The sequence below is a fragment of the Diorhabda sublineata genome, chromosome 7 (genome assembly GCF_026230105.1).
Source record: "Diorhabda sublineata isolate icDioSubl1.1 chromosome 7, icDioSubl1.1, whole genome shotgun sequence".
NCBI lineage: Eukaryota > Metazoa > Arthropoda > Insecta > Coleoptera > Chrysomelidae > Diorhabda > Diorhabda sublineata.
In genome coordinates, this window is record NC_079480.1 from 12,608,457 (window position 1) to 12,630,710 (window position 22,254).

A 22,254-nucleotide genomic window follows, 5' to 3' on the forward strand; every position below is an offset into this window, starting at 1 on the left:
TCACTGTGACCAGTCCATTCTCAGGTACTGCCAATACAAGTGTAGATTCAGCCATAGCAATCCCCATCCCTGGTTATCTATGCCTGCTATGTAATTCATACCACTGAATCAAACAATTCCCTTCTTACCCTCTGGCTCAACAACAGCCCCTCGGAACAAAAGCTTAAGAGGAAAGTCCCATATCCGTCCCTCTGGCTGCTGGAATCTACCTCAACTTCCTGGATAGCTCTCCCATATTCATAAGATGAAATCCTTTCTTCTCATCACTTCGTCGCTCGTTGGAGCTGCAGGTTTTCTGAGGTTTCCCTGTAACCTGGTAAACAGGTTCAAAAACCGAGAAGAACCGTTTTTACTCACTAGAACTCTCTTTTCTGGCCAATACAATACAATTTCTGAAAAAACTCAAATCGACGCGATTTATGGTTTCATAAAGTTTTAATTACCTGACAAAATAAAGTCAAATTACAAGTGAACTTAAATACATGAAGTTAAATCATAGAGATATTACAGTTAGAGTAGGCATGCTATAGGCGCCCATACAAGTGGGAGCGTCTGGCCGATAGAAAGAGAGAGAGAATAATTCAGGTATTGTTGTCTCTGTCTAATGGCGCATGCGCGTTGATTAGATTTCGTGTGACACTTTACCGTTGCTCGTTGAATCAGAGACACGCATGTGTAGTACGCAACAAAAGAAAGAGATAGGAATACATAAATGACTCTCTTTTCAATCGCAAGACGCTCTCACTTGTAGGCATGCCTACTCTTTTGGTAATATGTCTATGAGTTAAATAAAAGTAAACATGACAGCACTTAAAAATGTCATTAACAGGATCGCCAACATTTCATAATGAAAAGCCGCAAGCTTTAGATTAAATCGAGGATATTTTTTAAGGGCGAATCAACTGCTGTAATGGTCGTATCTCCTGCGAAGTTTTCAAATTGATTTAATTTTCTGCTGCACATGCGCAGAAATAAGCTATTTACTTCTTGATTTAATCAAAATCTCCAATTTGTCTGCCAGAAGAATATATATATTTTCCTAAAGCACGTTATTTTCTTATTTCTTCACACGTCACAGCTGCCATATTGGTTTGGAGGAGAAACATTACTTATTTACATTAAAATTATTATTAATAGGCGTGTTTTATTATTATGTTTCCCCCAAAGATATTCGTTTCAATGAGAAAAGTGAACGACACAATCATTTTTCTATACAAAAATGATGAAAAAGTTATAACAATCCATTTGGCTGTTTCACACCGTATAGACAGAATATAGTTATGCTAGGTGTCGTACTATGTAATGCTTGTTGCATATACCAAAATAGAAAAGTGAATTTAAAATTAATCATCAACACATCCCTTGTAGTTACATTTTAAAATTCTAAATTATATAAAATTCTAGTTTCTTTTCTCAATAATGTGAAAATTATGAATATATGCCTGAAGTTACCACAGAACTAAAAATTTTAATCTGTCTGTTCCGTGCTTTACGTAAAAATTGTAACTGTCAAAAATGATCTGTTGTCACGTTGCTCCAAATAACATTCCATTTGGTTGTTCCACATCCTATTGGCAGAATATGGTTATTCTAGGTGTAGTACTATGTAATACTTGTTGCATATCATACCAAAATAGAAAATTGAATTCAAAATAAATAATTTACACATCCCTGGTAGTTACTTTTCAAGTTTATAAATCATTAAAATATATAAAATTCTAAACAAGTCACCACAGAACTAAAAATTTGAATCTTTCTGTTCCGTGCTTTACGTAAAAATTACAACTGTCAAAAATTATCTGTTGTATTTGGTGGTGGTAATGAAAGAATACACGAACATCAAGATATTTCGACATTTATAAGCAAGTCTTTGCCTAAGAAGTTTTGTGTTTTTAATTATGTTAATTAGTGCCCTTCAGGCTTTTAGTTTTGATCAAAGTACTGAAATATATAGTGAAGAAGATATGCCAGCTATAATGAGCAATACAACGTAAGTCAACATACTTATTGCTCGATAAATTTCTAAAATTAGTTTTAGGTTTTTATAAACGTAATATTGGTCACGTTTTTAACCACTACATACTTTTCTTTTTAAAGCGTTCTAACACATCGTACGAAATTTTAAAAATACAATTAACTAAAGGGATAGGTATTTACTATACGTGAAAGAACTTATCATTTTTATTATTATACATTGTTTTTAAATTGATAGTTATTGGTCGATTGGTTTTGACGGATGTAACCATTATTATTTGGGAACTTTCCACTGCTTATATGTTGAATGCATTATCTCCCAAGTTTAATTTATGTTATATTTATCTTTGTTTAAATGATAGTGTTATTTATATCTTAATGACTGTTTTAAAGGCACGATGAATATTTTTTAAACATTGTTATTGATGCATTGTAATTTTTTATATTTATAATCTAAACTATGGTTTCGAATTTATCACTAATACTTATAGAATGTTAATGTGTGTATCGTTGGTTATATTTCCATTTAAATCAAAGGTCATTGCGATCTGAACTCATCATTGAAAAGAATAAAATGTTGAGTGTTTACATGTTAAAGACAATAATTATGATGTTTACTAGAGAATTGAGATTATTTATGACCAATACATGATATTATTTACGATCATAACAGGAATACCAGTATTCTTTCACACAAAAGAACTGGTATAATAAACTCATTTAAAAACTGTCACCATTGGTTTTATTCAACAGCTTTTTCAGGATTTTTTTTATATTTGTGATAAACTAAATGTTTGGATAGTTAATTGCTTAGTAAGAATATTTTAGGATTATTTTATCATCATTTGCTAATATTACATATAAAAGTTTATAAGGCAATTATTATCTAATTGAAAATATTTATATTTCGAATGATATCTCAATAAAAATGGGAAAACAGTGATTTGCAGAAATATGTATATATAAACATATACCAGTGTTTATTTCTTAAGGATATACACTGATAATAAATTTACTTAATCATTTAATTAAATTTTATATTAAATAATAAAATAGAAATTAACCACGAGTTATGGAATTAATAGGAGGATACCAGAATAAATTTTTTTTTAAAGGGATATTATTATAGATAGATGGCGTATCAACCCTTCATGGAAAGCAGAAGAATTTTCATTTCTGCAGCTCTAGTTTCGCAGAGTAGTAAAGCATATTATGTCTGTATGTTCTGTTTGTCAAAAAAAGTTCATAAAGTTTACGTTTGAGCGCTGTCGCCGCATCGTTCGTTTTAATATCGAACCCCCAAAATTGTTTCAAATTTCATTCAACTAATTCAAAGGACACTCAATTAGGAACGTATTAACAAAAAATTGTGATGTTAATATTTTTTTATAACGACAAAAAAAGTGTATAAAGTTTACGTTTGAGCGTTGACGCGCATCGTTCCTTTTAATATTAAAACGAACGATGCGCACCAGCGCTCCAAGTAAACTTTATGAACTATTTTTGATATTATAAAAAATACTAATATCACAAATTTTTGTTAATATGTTCCTTATTGACTGTCATTTGCAATATTTAAATAAAATTTGAAAAAACTTTAAGCGTTCGATATTAAAACGAACGATGCGCGTCGGCGCTCTAACGTAAACTTTATGAACCTTTTTTGACGTTATAAAAAATACTAACATTACAAATTATTATTAATATCTTCCTTATTGAATATCCTTTGAATTAGTTGAATGAAATTTGAAAAAATTTTGGGGGTTCGATATTAAAACGAACGTCAGCGCTAAAACGTAAACTTTATACACTTTTTTTGACGTTATAAAAAATACTTGCAACATAAGTTAATCAAAGAATTTTTGATGGTTAAATGGTGAATATGGTATACTTTTTGAAAAGAATCTTAAAAAGCAGTCAATTTCTATGTGAAACAAAAGGCACAAAATTATTTTTTAATAATTAGGGATCGTCAAGTTTTAAATGTCTGGCAGATCTTTTTTTTTAATTCTTCAAAATCTATAAATGCACCTAATATTTGATTTACGCACCTAAAAAGGCCCCCACACGCGATAACTTTTTAGTTCATTTTTTTTACTCGGGCGAACTAATTTTATAGATGTCGAATATCATTGATAGTATAAGGCCACGGGGAAAACGATCAAAGTCCAATTTTTTGCCAAATTCAGGTTACCACGGGATCATATTCACTGAGTTATAACAGTCAAAAGATTGGTACCACCGGGAAAGAACGATCATAGTCCATGTTCTGACGATCAAAGGCGATTAAAGTCCATTTCTCTCCCCTCCACTAATATATCAACTGAGTCTTCTCTCGTTACTGTGTTCTGGGACAGACAAAACAAGAACTTTACGTTTATACGTTTTCTTCACTACACAGTACAATGAAACGATTTCAAACTGTTGAAGTGGTCTTTTCCATAAGAGATCACTCTTATATGGAGGAAGATAAGGACATGAACCTTGTGAACCAGAAATCGTACACTGAGACACCCGATGACTGGAGGGATGTACCCAGAAACCAACAGAATCAAACCTTCATCGTTCACAGTAATTAACTGCGGCAATGTGGTAAAATTTGAAACTTGGATTGATTTTGTGTCTTGTGTCTACATTTATAGTTCGTAGGTGTGGGCAACCGTGAAGCCGTTGAGCACTTAGACCTTCAGATAGACCTGTAATGCTCCACTTGACGATACCAAAATCCGATGTCCTTTGAGAAGCTGATCAGGCGCTTTGGCTTGAACCCTCTGATGTCGTTAGGCAGGTTATGGGGTTTAAAACGCGCCCGTGTGACTGCAGGGCACTTACAGATAACGTGATCTGCAGTTTCGACCTCCTCCATGCACCAGCGGCACTCCGGATAATCCGTGATGCCCATGGTGTATGTCTTAGATAGCAGTGTTCGGTTAGAAGTCCGATCATTAGTATGAGGTCGTCTATTTAGCTGGAGCAGTTGTTTGGTGAGAGACGAGCGGGGTCCGTCTATATAAGCATTTGTCCACAATTCGAGTGCTGAAAGTCAACCAGAAAGAACCAAATTTTTTGTCACACAAATCAAATTACGTTGGGAACAACGTTGAAGCGAATTCGGTAGAAAATCAGGGTACAAGGAAAAAGTTAAGAAAGTTTTGTACGAGACTTAGGCCAACTTGAAAATCTGTACAATGGAAAACTGGTCATTAAAACGGGTAAATTAAAGGATCCCCTTCATTTAAAGTAGTTCTTAACCAATTCAGGTGCACAAAGATTCGACGACTCACTGGTCACTGCCCTTGTTGAAGAGTTGAAGAAGAAGATGACATCGAGTTTGTAGATGACCTACCAATTGATGAACCTCCTCAGTGGCTATGTGGCAAAAACGATCAGGGTTCATATTCATTTTTAGTTTTTAAATAATTTGTTTAGGTTCAATGTACTAAATGCATTTCTTATTTTGTTACAATGTACTAAATGATGTATTACAGCATCAAGACTTTTAAAAATTTAATTACCTCCATTTTTAAGCTTTTTATTCGACTTCAAACTTGAAAAACGTAATGTTGAAAATTTTTGTTTTCAGGACTGTGACCGTTCTTCCCCGCGATCCTTCATATCCAAGCACAGTATTTTAACATAAAAAATTTCGAATTGTTTATTTTACTTTCTTATAATAAAATAATTCACCGTATTTTTTGATCACACCTTGTATTTAATACGTTACTAATTATGTCGCTTAAGCAAAGGTATAGTTTACGTTGTCACCATAATATACCGTTGATATTTAAACTCGTATTCTACACACTATCACGACTAGATTCTCTCCAAGTACTGTTAGTTTCGAGTTGTTTTTTTTTATACTAAATAATCAATTATACGGAATGTGGCGCTGTTAATTTTCCTTTTATCAACAAGCGTCCTTCAACCAGTTCCTAGTTTGATTTCAAAGACGTTCGCGTCCGGTTCTAATTTGATTTCTCACTAAAATTTCAAATAATTTTTTTTTGTGTATTGTGGTGTGAAAATAATCGTTTTAATGGCCGAAGGAGAAAGGTATTAATTACATGTTATGACTTACCTTACCCACTGCACTGCGTCCCGCGGTCAACCGGACCTGTAAAGGTCTATACTTAGCCCGGTGTAACCTCAGGCTAAGGTTAGGTTAGGTCGTAAAATTCAACCATTTACTTCATTTTTATCCTCATCCAATGTAGTATAATTAGTTTACAGAAGTATTTGGTGCAAGTCTTCGGGGCGCAATTCACCTACGACCCTTATATCTTTTTTTCGAGCTAAAGTTCAATTAATATAACTTAACCTTGATTAAAGTAAACCTAACCTAACCGGAAAATGGAAATGTTCCTTAGTCTATTTTACAACATCAAGAGTCAGTTCTCAATTCGAATGCAAGTAAAAGTTGAACAACAATTATATATATAAGTCAACTAATCCATTTATTAGCAAAACTGTAGGTGAGAATTCTCTAGATAAATGGATTCTACAACGAAAACGCTAAACGCTGTCCTTTAATTTGACAATCTATCAATAAAAGCTCGTGTTGATTGCTGCAAAGACGTCTGACTATAAGATCGTAACAGGTTAGAACAGGTAAAATAGGATTAAACCCGAAATTAAATTGGGCGCTTCTGTTTTTCTAGATTCTTAGAGGTTTTCGGTTACTGAATTAAGCCTGGCAACTCTTAACAAAATTTTGAAATTTTGGAACTTATAGCTGAAAAAAAAAATTTGAAACGCAAATAACTCGAAAACTAAAAGCGATTCGAAAAAATTACCCAAACAAAAAATGTGCAGCATATAGTTTTCTACAAAAAAGGACTTCAGTCATTTTTTTTACGTAAATCTCTCTCAACGCCGAAAGCCGGAGTACCCGCATATGGAAACTGCTTTTTGAAAACTACCTCGTTTTCAAAATATCAATATTTTCATGTATTTATGTTTCTAAATGTTCTTGATTTTAAGTCTCTTTTGTTTCAAAATTAGTTTTTTGGTAATTTTATACTTTCGCGGTCCCCTCGTTTCTTGACTCTAGAAAATCGAAAAATCATCCGATTTCGAGGAATTTTTAAAAAAATTTTGTTTTTACGGCGGATTTATGAAAAAAAATATTGTTTTATGACTTTAAATGTGATCATAAACGCACTTCTTTGCATATAATCGTTCATAACTTTTTTACAAGGCATCAAACGCAATTCATATATATTTTTTGTTAACCTAAAAAACGAATATTTTGGGAAAAAAATTGGAAAATGTCTGTTTATCCATTTTTTATCTCTAACAGTTAACGTTAGTAAGATACCATTTTTTTAATGGTGAAAATTTTCAATTTTTCAAAGTTAACTTTTAATATTGTACACTTGATTACTATAAGTGATTTTAAAAATGTTTTTGATCATAAAATTTTACTGATTACTCAACGCATTGACTGTCAACTACAAAATAACTCATAATGCACCTCCCCCGAAGAATTTTTTTTACATAATTCAACTAAGTTTTTTTTAAAATCCTACATTTTCGATACCTTTCAGTGATAACTTTTTATTCAACTTATTATTTTTAATGATTAAATGGAATTGTGGAAATTGCCTTGGCAGTCAACGTGTTAATAAAATAGGTACAAACTATTATATGTGAGAAAAGGTCAATTTTAAGAGAAATTGTTATTATTTTTAATTGTAAAAACATGATAAATCAACATTTTTGTATAGACTTTTTTTTAAAATTTGTTCTTTTTTTTGTGTAGATTTTGAAAAAAAATATAACAACTTCATTTGATTATTTGGAAGAAATTTATCAACAATTTTACGTGAATTAGTGCATTTTCATGAACATTTAAAGCCCCCCGAATCTAAGTTTTCATAGTTTATCCCCATATTTTTTTTCGTAGATCCGCCATATAAACTAATATTTTAAAAAAAATTCATGGAACTTGGATGATTTTTCGATATTCTACAGCTAAAAGTATAAAATGACCAGTTTTTAAAATAATTTTTAAAAGATAGATAAAAATTTACGTTTCGATTTGTCTTTCAGTCTTTATCAAAATATTTCTTGGTTTCAAATGAACTAATTTTTAAAAAACGCGATCATATATTCGTTCTCGGTTGATTATTATTTTAATATTCAAAGACTTCTTTCTCATTCACAAAAATGTGGTACAGTTTTGACCCCGGTACTTTTTTTCGAATTCTACGTAGTTTTCGAGTTATTCGCGAAAATCCGTGGACGTAATTTTGTTAAGAGATGCTAGACTTATTCAGAATCTAGAAAATCAAAACCGCCCAATTTAATTTAAGGCTTTAGGTGAGAATCCCATAATTTGCCTATACTAGGTCACAAATCATGGATCGATGCATATGAAATCGAATGTAAATACCAATCGACTGTATGGATCCTTCAATAAGAGCCAAATCAAACCAAAGTTGTCCGCACACGAAGCACTTCGAAGCGGATGGTTTTTTTTTATGGCATAAACGGGCATACCGCCACAGTTCCATTAGAGCAACGTCGAAGGGTCAATTCTATTCTGAATGGTACATCAGCATTTGTTTGTCAGAAGTGTTCAAAAAAACCAGGGAAATCAATCGCAGAAGACGAATTATTCTCCACCACGACAATACGTCTGTTTTTGAACAGTCAAAACGAATTGATGGGTCATTCGACGTACAATCCTTGTTTGGCCCCCAATTGTTTCTTCTTATTTCCGCAGATCAAAAATAAATTGCAAGGTCAAGGTTTTTCTACACCTGAAGAAGCGGTTGATGCGTTCAAATCATCTCAATTGAAATGTAAAGAATAAACTTATATCCAATTATAAATATTTGTTTTTGTCTATCTCAAAACTTATGTAGCGACCTTCGTATCATATTTATAATTTATGTAAAGGCGATTGATTTTATTTTTTCAGGAATTCATTATTAAGTAGTAAACGTTCCGCCAGTAGCGTGTCCGAGGCCGATTGCTATAACATGTCTCTGGGCGCCGGGCCTCTGTGGTGGTCCTGATGCCCCTGGGGAAGCCAGGGGTTCGTCGCCGCCTCCTTTGCGGCTAACTTTCCGCACCGCCCGCCAACCCTGGGAGGCAGTACTTAAAGGACGCACGCTCTACATAGCGCTACCTCCGCAAGTACTACCCGAGGGTTCCCGCGAGGCGTTCGTCGGGCTTCTCGAGGCTGCCGAAGAGCAACTCAAATGCGAGCATGTAGTCGTGGTATGTAGTAACAATTTCAAATATTGATTCTTTTTCTCCTATACATTAATTTTTTTTTTAAATGAAAATTCTTCATGGAAAATATGCTATGGTATAAAATATACGTAAGTTTTCGACAAAAATTGGATGAGAAACGCGATTTTCAGTCCGAAGAAGCCTTTTTTTGTTCGAATTGAAGAAGGAGAGCCATTTTTGTGCAAATTATCTTTTAAAGATGAATTTTTCGACAAAATTTGGATGAGAAGCGCGATTATTAGTCCTAAGAAGTTATTTTTCGTCCAAATTAAAAAGGAGAGCCATGTTTGTACAAATTATCTTTGAAAAAATACTTTTTCGACAAAATTTGGATGAAAAACGCGATTTTTAGACCCAAGAACCCATTTTTCGACCAAATTGGATAAGAAAGAGCCATTTTTATACAAATTATATTTGAAAAAAAATTTTCGACAAAATTTGGATGAGAAGCGCGATTTTTAGTCCCAAGAACCCATTTTCCGCCCAAATTGTAAAAGGAGAGCCATATTTATACAAACTATGTTTGAAAAATCATTTTTCTATAAAATTAGAATTAAAACGCGATTTTAAGTCCGTAGAAACCATTTTCTGCCAAATTAAATAAGAAGCAGCCATTTTTGTACAAATTATCTTTCTAAAAATCAATTTTCGACAGAATTTGAATGAAAAATGCGATTTTAAGTCCGAAGAAGCCATTTTCCGCCCAAATAAAAATAATAAGCCATTTTTGTACAAATTATCTTTGCAAAATAAATTTTTCGACAGAATTTGGACGAGAAAAGCCATTTTTAGTCCAAATTCGGGAAAGCTACTTTTTGACAAAATTGACTTTGGAAAATTAATTTTGTGTTGAAATGAAATTTGTATGTTATTTTTAGTTCAAATCAATTTTGGACAACATATTTTCTGACAAAAAAATCTAGAATATACATTTTATGTTCAAATAAAATCTGGAAAAGCTATTTTTGATAAAATTATAGGGCCTGGTCGGAAATCATCCAAAAGGACCTTTCAGATACCTTATAAACCCTTATGTAACACAAGAACATGTTATAATGCGATAAAAATTCACCTATTTCAATAAATTATGGTTTTACGTGAAATATCACAATAATTCGTTGATCTGCTGTTAAGCTAGAAATTTTCTATAATACGAAGGCTACGGCTGTACTGATTCGTAGCTACGGCTGTACTACTTTGTGGCTACGGCTGTACTGATTTATTTTCATTAGTGAAAGGCACTACATTTGTATTAGAATTAATACTTCTTCTGCTTTATACTATAGATCGCTACTTAAAGACCATACTTATCGTTTCTCTGTTTCTCTATACGAGTACCTCAAAATTTAATTAAAATAATTTAATCACATTTTTTTTCCGAGCTCATATTTTCAAAAAAGTAAAGAGTGGTTCAACCATAGACCACGATGTTAATTGTGTATCTGCATATTTTCAATAATGATGTTCTTATCCAATAGAAGTAAACGTTTTATTTCAAATATTCCCAAAAAAATAAGTCAAAGGTATCAAATCACGTGATCATGGTGGTCAATAGACAGTAGCACGACATAATACAATACACACGGCCATCGAATTTTTCGTGGTAACTACTCGGTAGAACTCATTTTCGAAGAAGTATCCGATGATACCTTTAGCCCACAAATAGCTCTTTTTCTTCACTTATGTATGTTATCCAACTATTCAGCGTCTTGACGACGCTTGAAATGGTTAGTAGACTTCAACTTTTCATTCCATTAAACTTTGCAACCTTGTAAATTCGAGTCTTTTGTCGTTGTTTTGATGTTGAACTAATGATCACGATGGCAAGTCGATGTTGACAGGTTTCTGGCCACACTATCGCGATCTGCAGCAACATTGTTTGGCAAAAAGAAGTGGGCGAACATGCGTAGGTATTTCCAAATCTCCTGCAGACCGAGTTTGCCGAAATTCGCGTATAGTTCTTCCGATTTTGGGCGCATTTGGTCGATTATTCTGAACAAAAACGTAACCAAAAGATCGATTCTGATGTTTACTGTCAACAATTTTTAAAACTGGATGAATCCATAAATAAACGGCCAGAATTGTCAAATCGGAAGGTGATAATGCAAGGCTACACACATATTTGGCAACTATTGGAGAGTGGTTGGGAAGTGATGCCATATCCTCCATACAACCCTGATCTGGCACCATCTGATTACAATTTATTTCGAAGATTATAGAATTTTGAAACTTTCACAAATGACTATGACCTGGTGCTGATAAGGACCAGAAATTTTTTGAGCGCGGAATCATGAAGCTGAAAGAAAGATGGCAAAAGGTTATTGAGCAAAATGGAAAATATATAATTGATGAAAAACTATTTTTTGTTTTATTTTATATTACAAAACCGAAATTACTTGGTCGCCAACCCAATAATCATTAAAGTTGGATCATCTTTCACTATAATCAACTTGAATTTGACGTTGTCTTTTGGTTGTCTATTTGAATTTTATTGGACTACGCCTAGAGTGCTGATGATGCAATACACATTTTTATGTTAATCGCGAGATAACAAATTATAATATATTTTTACGAATCCATTACTACATTCTGAATTATTATTGCAGGTATTATAAACTGCGCAATAAAATATCAGTTGTTGTTACATATCAGTAAATGATTAAGCATTTAAAAAAAGTTGGTGTTTGGCCAGAATCCTACATTCGTGGTACGAGAAAGTTTCATAATATTTTTATTGTCTGTGATTTAAGCGATTCTCATTTATGTAAATAAACCTTTCTATTTTCCCACTCCATTCCAACTCGACGGTTTTAATATTTAATAATAACCACACGCTTGGTGTGTTTTAGATATTAACATAAAATGACTTTAGAAGATAAAACAACTATACCGTAATGTTTTTCTTATTCCTAAATTATTTAAACTGTTTTCAAACACTTATACTAGACTTAACTAACTTATATAATAATTATTATCAATTATTCATTATGACTTTTAATCATAAACTGAATCTCGCTGCTAAATAAGCTCGAATATATATCAGAATGGAATTTCTAGAATTCTAGGAAGTTAACAAACAAAACAAATAAATAAACAGACGGTAATTAGAGTAATTTAGGTTGCATACGCCCGATTTCTTTGAAATTCTAGTCTGTTATACAGTTTTTTATGCTGAAAATCAGGTTTTGAATATGTAATGTATGTTTTGAAAATAAAAATATCAAAATGGATCGTATATTTTTTAATTATTATGTATCTATCACCTAAATTATAGAATGGACAAAAACTTTTAATGGGAAGTGTATCTCCGGTTTCGAAACAGGCGGTATTTACATAAAAATACGGGATATTTGTGTTTAGCCACCGGAGCTTACCTTTGAGGATAACGGGACGTGTTTTCTCAACAGCGCGCATGTGTATCTTTTAATAAAATTAATGTTTTTTTTCATTATCGACAGGTTTTTGCCGCCGACAGACCAGACAGGGCCGTATTAGTCCGGACTTTTATGTTCTTGGGCTTCGCGGTGTTGGCTCCAACGTCTCCGTTAGTACCGCCATCTATGGCTAACGGCAACGTGTGCATGCTCTACAATATCGAATGAAACAGTTGCTATAAATAAGCCTCGGACGTCACCGAGTTTTGTTCACGTTTTCATTATTTAAATTAGATATTGTAATTAGATTCGATGATGTTTTGCAATTTTAACTAATTCCTCATTCAAGGGGAAAATATTTATCATAATTTTTTCAATAAATATATAAAATTTTCTTTGCACTTCATCATCGGATAAATTTTTTCTTAAATTAGTTGTGAGGTAAATTAGCAGGTTTACGGTAAGCACAGCTCCTAGAATGAAATTTCTCTTTATCGTAATCAATTTACAGTTTTTAATCAAAAATTTTCAATTGAATTTTTATTTTCTATGTTCGTATGTTATGTTAACTTTCAGGTGCTGTGTTTCTACATCAATTTACATTTAGGTTAAGATTTGATTGAAATTTTTAAATGCTATATCTATATGCTTACGTAGTTTTAACTGGAATGTGAACAAAACTAGACGAAAAATAATCATTTAGTGTGGAAAGTTTATTACGCCCCTATATATTACGAAAAAATTTAAAAAAAATTTGAAAATGATTAAAAAATTTGAAAAAAAAACACGAGTTTGTATTGTTTTAGGTTAGGTTTCATTTTATTCTTGAATAATACACTATCATCTTTTAGGGTTAGGTAATAATTTTAGTTTTTATTTTCTGTGTATTTCTTACGTAATAAAATAGTTGATATTCAGTATATTTTGCTTTTAATTTACCGATAACTAATACGTTTGTGTTCGTTTCCTGTATAAATTTTATTTGCATAAACATAAACCGTTATCTCGATTCGATTTTTTTTATAAACAATTAATAATAAAAAATAATCGACGTAGTAAAAATTAATTTACTTCAGATTCAATTTCCTGTACGAGGATACAAAAAAGGTATGGAAGAAATAAAAACTTATTAAAAACTTAACCAAACAAAACAAAATTAAAATTTACAAATCACGTATACAATAGAAACAACAATAATCAAAAAAAGGGAAGAAGAAGAACTTGAAAGAACCGATAGAAAGGGGGAAAAAAGGAGAGTAAAGAAATAGAAAAAGAGCTGGAGAAGGAATTGAGATACATAAAAGCCTAAAATACTTAACTGAGTTGGGCATATTATGAGAAGAAAACCAACTGATATTATCAAAAGAATAACGCAATGTACCTCAATGTGGCCAAGGAGAAGAGGCATGTGGAGAAAGACTTGGAGAAACGAAATAGAGGAGGACATAAAAGCACTGGAGGTCGAAATACCGGAACCGAACGAAATGGAAAATAACAACAAAATCAGCCAAAACAAACGACAAAAAATAAAGAAAATGAAAATTAGAAAACGATTTTTTTTAAAATTACAACAAACCCTTTCTTTTTCGTTGGTCGTACTTTTGGTTTGTGACATTATGATAGCGCCTTCCATAAATATTTGAGACAGGGCCGCACTTAAGGAGCCAAAGAGCCACAAAGGGCTCTGAAACTGCACTTTGACGACCAGGGTTCTAAAGGGAAACTCATTTTAATAGTACACGCAGGAAGCAAAGACGGTTTCGTGTCTAATGCTTTATTAATATCTGTTAAAAAAATTAAAAACTGTGCAGCTGATTATCATGGAGATATGACAGCAGAATTATTTGAAAAATGATTTAGTGAACAGCTTTTATTTGACATTTCACCACAATCAGTAACCAATCGCGGCAATTCCTTAAGATAACAAATAGTAGCGAAAGCTCAAATTTTATCATTTATGTCTGAAATAAATTATCCTATTTCTATTATTAAAGGTCTAAAATTAGAAAAAATCTATTGTATTGATAAGCTTTGCAAAGAACGGGGTCATAGTCTTCTCAGACTACCCCCTACTACAACCCACAAAAGGTTGTAGAACTCGTAGAGAAAGTTCCAGTAGCCGACCGCCAAGAGCTTTGGAAAAACTGAGTTGAACATGTTATCAAAAAAGACGATGATTTACAACCCTTCATAATTCAATCAAATGAAACTCTAGTTCAGGCGATTCTGACTATCATTATTATTTATAGATTCTTTTTTTTCTTTTGCAAAGAATTCATTCCCATTTATGGTTTTTGCTTTGAAATTTTGTTTTCTAGACATACGGTACAAAAAGTGCTCATATCACGTCTGGTATCCTGTTTAAACCAAACTCCCTTACAGGCAGGTTCATTTTACTAGCCTATTTACGTTTTATAATTTAATATTTAGTTGTAGCAAGATAACGAGGTATGATAATGATTTTTTTTCGAAGTTTATTTATAATGATTCCATTGACTTGTAACGAATACTTTCTCGCATAAGATCAGTGGTGTAGCGTGCTTTGGAGGGGTCCAGTATCAAAATTAGTTGGGGGGCCCAAATGAAGGGTAAAATTTTCTCCCAAAAGAAACAAAAATGTTTGCATTAAATTAAAATAAATATTTATTGATTATAAGTTATCGCTTCCTCCTAGAAATTGAGCTAGCCAAACAATTCAAATTAAATGTACACTTTTCTTACCTTTTTTTCGGCAAATTGATTTATTAAATCATCTATAGCTGAAGACGATTTCATTTTTTCTAACATTTCTGCCTCTACAGACAATAGTGACAAGTTTGATAGCCGTTGGGCATCTTTTTCTGTTTACTTTTTCTTTTCATAGCTTCACTGGAATATTCTCTTTTCCTTTCACTCATTCTTTTCACAAATCAAACTAATTAACCAATAAATAATCAGAAGAACGAGATTGTATTGTATTAAAATGTAATAACAGTTATACCAAAATGAAATAAAAAGCGTAAATATTGCTCCCCGTGGTTTGACTTAAACGGGGAAATCCCGCAATAACCGATGTAAGATGTTGCCAACTTTTGGGCGCACGCTCACTGCAAATTCCAAGATTTCACAAAAGTATAAAAATAACACGCATAATAGATACATACGATATTAGTGTCGTAAAGATTCATAATACGAAATAAGATGGGAGATTTGATAACCCATTGAATATCGTAATATGAATTTACGATACGAATATAGTACCTACATTATTTTACCTACTACCAATACTGTTAATTATTTACTCAAAATTAGTCAATATATTCCTTAAATTAATGATATTAGAATCATGTAACAAGCAAGCGTTGCGCTCATTGTTGATTTATTTTGCGAATAGTTTGGTATAATGGGGGCCATCCATAAAGTACGTCACACGAATTTTAGGGCTTTTGATCCCCTCCCCCCGTCCTTGTCAAAGGTTGTCACATTTTTATAACCCCCCCTTCTGATGTAACGTCACACATTTTTTAAATTTATGTATGTATTTAAAAATAATCGAGAGAAAACAGCTATTTTCATTTTTTACTTATTTTTATTAAATAATAATCTAATAAAATCAACATAAAGTCCAACATTTCATAAAATTTTTAAAATTTTCAATTTTTAATTTTAGTATTTTAAATTTTAACATGTGACGTCACAAAACTATTGACCCACCTCATGCCCCTTGTCACACGATGTCACATTTCGGTGATACCCTCCCTCCCCATTAACGTGTGACGTACTTTATGGATGGCCCCTAAGAATAAATCGGATGGCTTTGAGTTTCTGATGATTAACCATGATAATTAGTAAATAAAAAAATAACTTGTCTACAAAAATAATAAAAGATCGATAATATATTTGGAAAATAAAGTCGACAAAATGAGGCGTTTAATCACGTGACATTAAACACCAATTAGAAAAGCGTGACGTCACATCTCGCGAAACGCTATGTTGTAGCTGTCATTTTCGTATAAACTAACCAGGTTATTTCGAGTTTTCAGCAATTATTGTTAAATTAATAAAGTTAGTTTTTAGTTTAATCCTGAAAGACAGGTATAATTTGCCACGGAATCAGGATTTAACAAAACAAACTGCAGTAATTTGCCCAAAATTGACGCAGTTATGCTTGACAATTTTTTTGCATTGAACACATACTTTTGTTCATCGAAAGTCCGCAATGTTAAAACTGTGTATGTAAGTATTATGTGAAAAACAAACAATTTAATTAGCAGTTACCAGTCAGAGAGTCGCATTTACCCACTGTGGAATGAAAATTCTTAACTGATTTTGAGGTTAGGGGATACAAAGTTTATATGTTATGTGTGGTATATTATGGTAGATTTTGTACATTTATAAATAGATACATCAAGTTTTTTTTGGTACTTACATCAAAATGATCTTCACAGAAATAATTTGTGGAATTAGTTGATAAAGTAAAAGTGTCTCCTTGCCATTTTTAACCATTTTCTTCGTATTTCTCTTTTGTTTGGAACGTATATGAATAATTTGTCTGGAGTTTTTATCGTTGTACTTTCACATTGGGGCACTATACAGTATTTATAATACGAGATATGCATTATTTATTGAAAAACACAATTGACTGTCATAAACAAACACAGCTGTTTCGCGAGGTGTGACGTTATTCAAGACGCCATGACAGTTTTGGCTTTTTTCGCGGTCAATTTCAAGACCATTTCCAAAAACTCAAAATACTAACGTAAAAAACCTATTTTTCTTAAAATAATATATATTTGGGGTGAAATTTTGTGAACTAGCTAATTGTATCGACATGAGTTCCGACTATGAAAGTGTGGATTCTGATATATAGAACTTGTTGCAAATAATGCAACACAAACCCTAGTACCCGCTAAATTTCGTAATAGATACGAAAAAGAATATAAGCGATTCGAAGACTGGTACAGTTCAAAAAAAGTCGTGATATATCGGAGAAAATTTTATTAGCTTATTTTGCTGGGAAAATTGAAAAAGAAAAGGCATCGTCATTATGGATATCTGTGAAGAAAAATGTGGACATAAGTAAATATTCACAGCTATTGGCTTTTTTGGAGCGGAAAAGTGAAGGTCACAAGTCGAAAAAATCCAGTATATTTTGAAAGGAAAATATACACAGATTTTTGAAAGAAGTCAATGATGATCAATTCTTGATGATGAAGGTAAGATTATACATAAATATGGTGACATTTCCATGTAGCATATTATTTTTATAGGTTTCCTTAATCGTGGGTGTGTTTGGCGCCTGCCGAAGAGAAGAATTGATGAAGTTAAAAATTGGTGATGTAGTTGACGAAGTAACGTTCATAACGATCAAAATACCGAATACTAAAACTAAAATTTAAAGAGAATTTGCTATTAGTAGAGGAAACATCGCAGGTATTGGCTGCTTGAATAACGTCCGGAAATATGTTCGGTTTCGACTTCAAAATATAGTCCATGACCGGTTTTTTATTTTATATAAAAATGGAAAATGTTTTTCTCAACCAATTGGTATCAATACTTTTGGGCGCATTCCAAAAAAAGTAGTAACGTTTATGGAAATACCAAATCCATCTCAATATATAGCTCACGGTTTTATAAGATCATCAGCATCCCTACTTGCTGTTGCTGGTGTTGATATGCACATTTTGAAGAGACATGGTGAATGGAAATCCAGTAATGTGGCTAAAGGATATGTAGAAACATCCTTAGAAAACAAAAAAAAATATAGCTACCAAAATAATGGGAGAAGAAATTGTTTCTACAAAAAATTCATTTAAAATTGAAAACTACAATTCTTCAATTGCCTCTACATCATCTAGAATAAACATCACTAATTGTACAGGTGGTTAATTATTATAATAAATGAGGTTTAATTTTTTATTCATGAGTTCATTCCACTAGTGCGGTAAAGTATCTCATTACGAAACTCATATTAGTATCATAATTTTTGATATTACATATTGGTAGTAGGTAAAATACGTTTAATGTAAAATACCCATAAACAAACTATAAATGATTTGTAGACACTTTGTATACGTTTCATAGTGTGTGAAAAATCTATAATTTGTGTACGACATTTGACATTGAAGAAGCTTTGCTTGTTAAAAGTATTACAAGAATAACACACTTGGATTCGCAGTGTTTAACCTGGGAAAAAAAGAAATTGCTTTTTTGAATTCTATCATTTCTGAAGTAAAAAACTCTATAGACAGTTTTTTTCCCGGAAAACACGAGATTACGTGACATTGGGGATAACATTCCAGTAATTTTTGTTTACACAAGTTAGGGGCCTCTGTACGGCTGATACGGCGGTAGCTACGCCTTTGCATAAGATAAACATATTTTTAAAAGTATTTATAAAATGAGTATGGTAGATAAAACAAAATTGTCGGCAAGGGTTTTTATAATCTACAATTGATATTGGAAGAACTATAGTTCTTGTTTGTGACCTCTGTTAAAAATGAGTATAATTTGAGAAATATTTGAGGTTATACATTTCACCCTGTATATTTGAAAAGAATGATCTCTTTTAATTTGAAAAGCAAGGGCGTATATAGAAATTTCCTCCAAGGGGGCCAAACTACTGTAAAAAACATCTTTATTTCACAAAACACAATGCATAAAGCATAAAATAATAAGAATAACCAGCATTTGAAACAATGTTCATGTTTCAAAACATGAAATAGCTAATTACTTTTCAATGAAAAGTTTTAAGTACGTCTCTGTAGCAGAGCTCGAATACGATTACTGTTCTTCAAGGGTTTACCAACATCCTGTCATGTTAGTAAGTTCCTGAATAATAACTTGTTTTTTTTTAAACATTAATTTCTACCTGATAAAATAAATCAGATAACAGGTAAAAGGAGCAACAAGTATTCCAACTACCAAAGAAAACGGAAAGTGAGGATGGAAAGGAAGACCGACCGGATGTTGAAGCCGTCTGGTCGTGTGACATATGTCTGCAATAAGTATATTATGTACAGTGTTGTCAAGTATGTCGAAATTTCCATCTACTTCATTAATTTTTACATTTATTCAGATTCTAACAAAACAACACAAAACGTAGATTGTTTCACTAAGAAAAAATCAGTTTATTCAATTTAGTTGATTAGTCAGTAGTTGATAATTGTTTGATTTTCTACAGGGAGTACAAAGATCTAAAAAAAACATTTTTAATAGAAAAAATTTTGTGTTTCTATTTCTTGCTGTTTGTTTCGAAGAGTATCTACTAAATGTTACTTTTGTTGCTGTCAGTTGTTTCTTCTTGTCGCCCGACTTCAATTATCACCAGTAGCTGCATTAGGGTAGGAGCAAGGCTTGAAGGGGCGTTGTTGGCGAAGCTTATTTGCTCGAAAATTCCGAAAAATGCGAAAAATTAGTTATGCTGGATGTATTTCTACAGAGTACTGGATAGGCACCGGAAGCCGCGAATATAGATAAATATAAGACTGCTTAAAGAAAATCGACGAATTTTTGTTTTCCTTATTATACACAAAATGTAATTGGAAATGACGAAAAAAACTGCGCAAACTAGAAATTCCTTAAACTTACTCTGAGTAGCAAAAACAATTTCAACCAATGAATGTTCATCAATTACAACTTTTTTTGTTTTTCGTAGATTTTAACTTGAGATTTCAAAAGCTTGGTAAGGACTTATTTTTTGCACGAACTGTGATTTCGTAGCCCAACCATTTTTTTTGGTAAGAAGTTAGAATAACTGAATATCTTCAGTTTTCACATCTAAGCATTAAATAATTTTTTTCTCGTTCAGAAAATTTCAATTGAATGTATTTTTCCATAATTTGGAAAACTTGCTTTCTATTTCCTTGAGAGACAACGTTATGGGATGGCACGGTATAATTTGTTTCTGAAAATAAAAACCTCGATTACTTCAAGATATGGCAATTTATGATTAGGTAATCAATTGTAATCCATTTGAGGACAGGTTTAGAAAATGTGTTTTAAAGGATCATGGCGCTCTAGCCCGTTCCCTGAGAAATATTTAGATTAGATGACTTATTACGTCGTGAATTTTCCTCGCGCATACTTTAACCTATTGATCTATTGTATATGGGGTCTTATTCCATATTTCTGATTTCTTCTCGTTTTTCCACTTCTTCATTACCATAACTTGATGGTTTTTTGGGAAACCTCTGCAAGTTTGTGGTCCTTATTTCGCTAGATAATCGCCTTGTTCATTGTACTTCGGTGTATTATTTGCTACCAGTAACTTTAAAGATTCGATGCAGTTCTATACTAGCTTTGACTCAATTCTATAAGCTATTATGAGCTTCGAGGGAACACAAGCTCTGCATTTATCCATTATTGTCGATTTGTTATTATAATTTCATAGCTCCTGCTAAAGCATAGTTTGGAAAACTTGGTGGTTGTGACCATATCTATGGGTACCTCAAATTCCCTTAGAATGCTAATATGCCCAGTCAGGACGCCCGGCTTCAAGTTCTGCTCCTTGAATGCTTTAATTCTCCACTTCATTGCTGCACTTTCTATGAAGGTCTTCAAAGGGAGCCAGTCTAAAATGACTTGTAATGCTGCCGTGGAACATGACGGTGTCGCGCTTGTTATCGCTCATCGCACCTTATCTAGGGTTATTTTCCCAATTTTGGTCTTTGTTCTTGGGTACCATACGAAAGCTGTATGGCCTCTAATAGGTTGCACAATGGATTTGTACCTCCAGTTCATCATATTGGGCCTCATGTTCTTCCGACCATTCTGCAGCAGTAGTATAAAGTACTACGTGCCTTATGGTTTATTTCTTGATGATGTTGTCTCAATGCTAGTTAGTTTTTGGGAAGTATTTGTTTCTTCTAGTGAATGGAACTAGGGTGGTCTTTGAGTGGTTTATACTCAGACCTTCATTGACACACCATCTCTGAGTGATTGTTAAGGCAGATTGCATTTGTTTCCATACGATACCATAATGCCTACCCCGTACAATTACTGCTAGACCATCGGAGTGTCCACATCCTACGTTGGTATGATTTATGTGCAGATGATCATAGTAGTAGCAATAGGTAGTCGCTTTGAGGACATCCGTCTCGTGGTTTGGCAGTTATTGATTATTTTCTATATTTAGATCCAAGGTTGCCTTAATTCAAGACACCATGCTTTGTTCGACTCCTCGTGCCTGATGGATGGAATGTCGTGCTGGAGAAGGCACCTTCAATATATATAAAGGCACATAGTGCTATCTCTTTATACTATAAAGCTTTTACTAATTTCTTGGTTAGATTATATAGGGCAGAGACAGTCGACTTACCATTTTGTTGTGAAAAGTGATTTCCATGTAGAGAGACCTTTGTAAGCAGTTACGCTCTGATGCAGAAATCCATACTTTTCACAAAGATAGACTAATAGAAAGATAGGATGAAGCTGACTCTCCAGGATTCAGAGATAAGACTCCATGTGAATTTAGCACGAGAAAGCATTATTAGCTTCCTTATAAGGACAGTGGAAACATAGTAGATTAGGTTAAATTAAATTAAACTCATAATAAAAAAAAAAGATTCGTACTGTCATTTTTTGAATTTTGGTATAGGACATACAACGTTGGTAAGAATGTATAATACAACAAGGAGAAATAATTTATTGAAATGCGGTTCTTTTTATATAAAATAAATTTTGT

The 22,254-nt window shown here is 32.6% G+C and overlaps 1 protein-coding gene across 1 annotated transcript; it reads left to right on the plus strand.

Moving 5' to 3' along the window:
• Nucleotides 1-1,798: 1,798 nt before the first annotated feature.
• Nucleotides 1,799-13,510, plus strand: LOC130446503 (ornithine decarboxylase antizyme 1). The gene is given in 4 exon segments (XM_056782804.1): nt 1,799-1,990; nt 8,900-8,993; nt 8,995-9,201; nt 12,675-13,510. Coding segments are annotated over 4 exon segments (537 nt in total). The 5' UTR covers nt 1,799-1,898; the 3' UTR covers nt 12,819-13,510.
• The last annotated feature ends 8,744 nt before the right edge of the window (nt 13,511-22,254 follow it).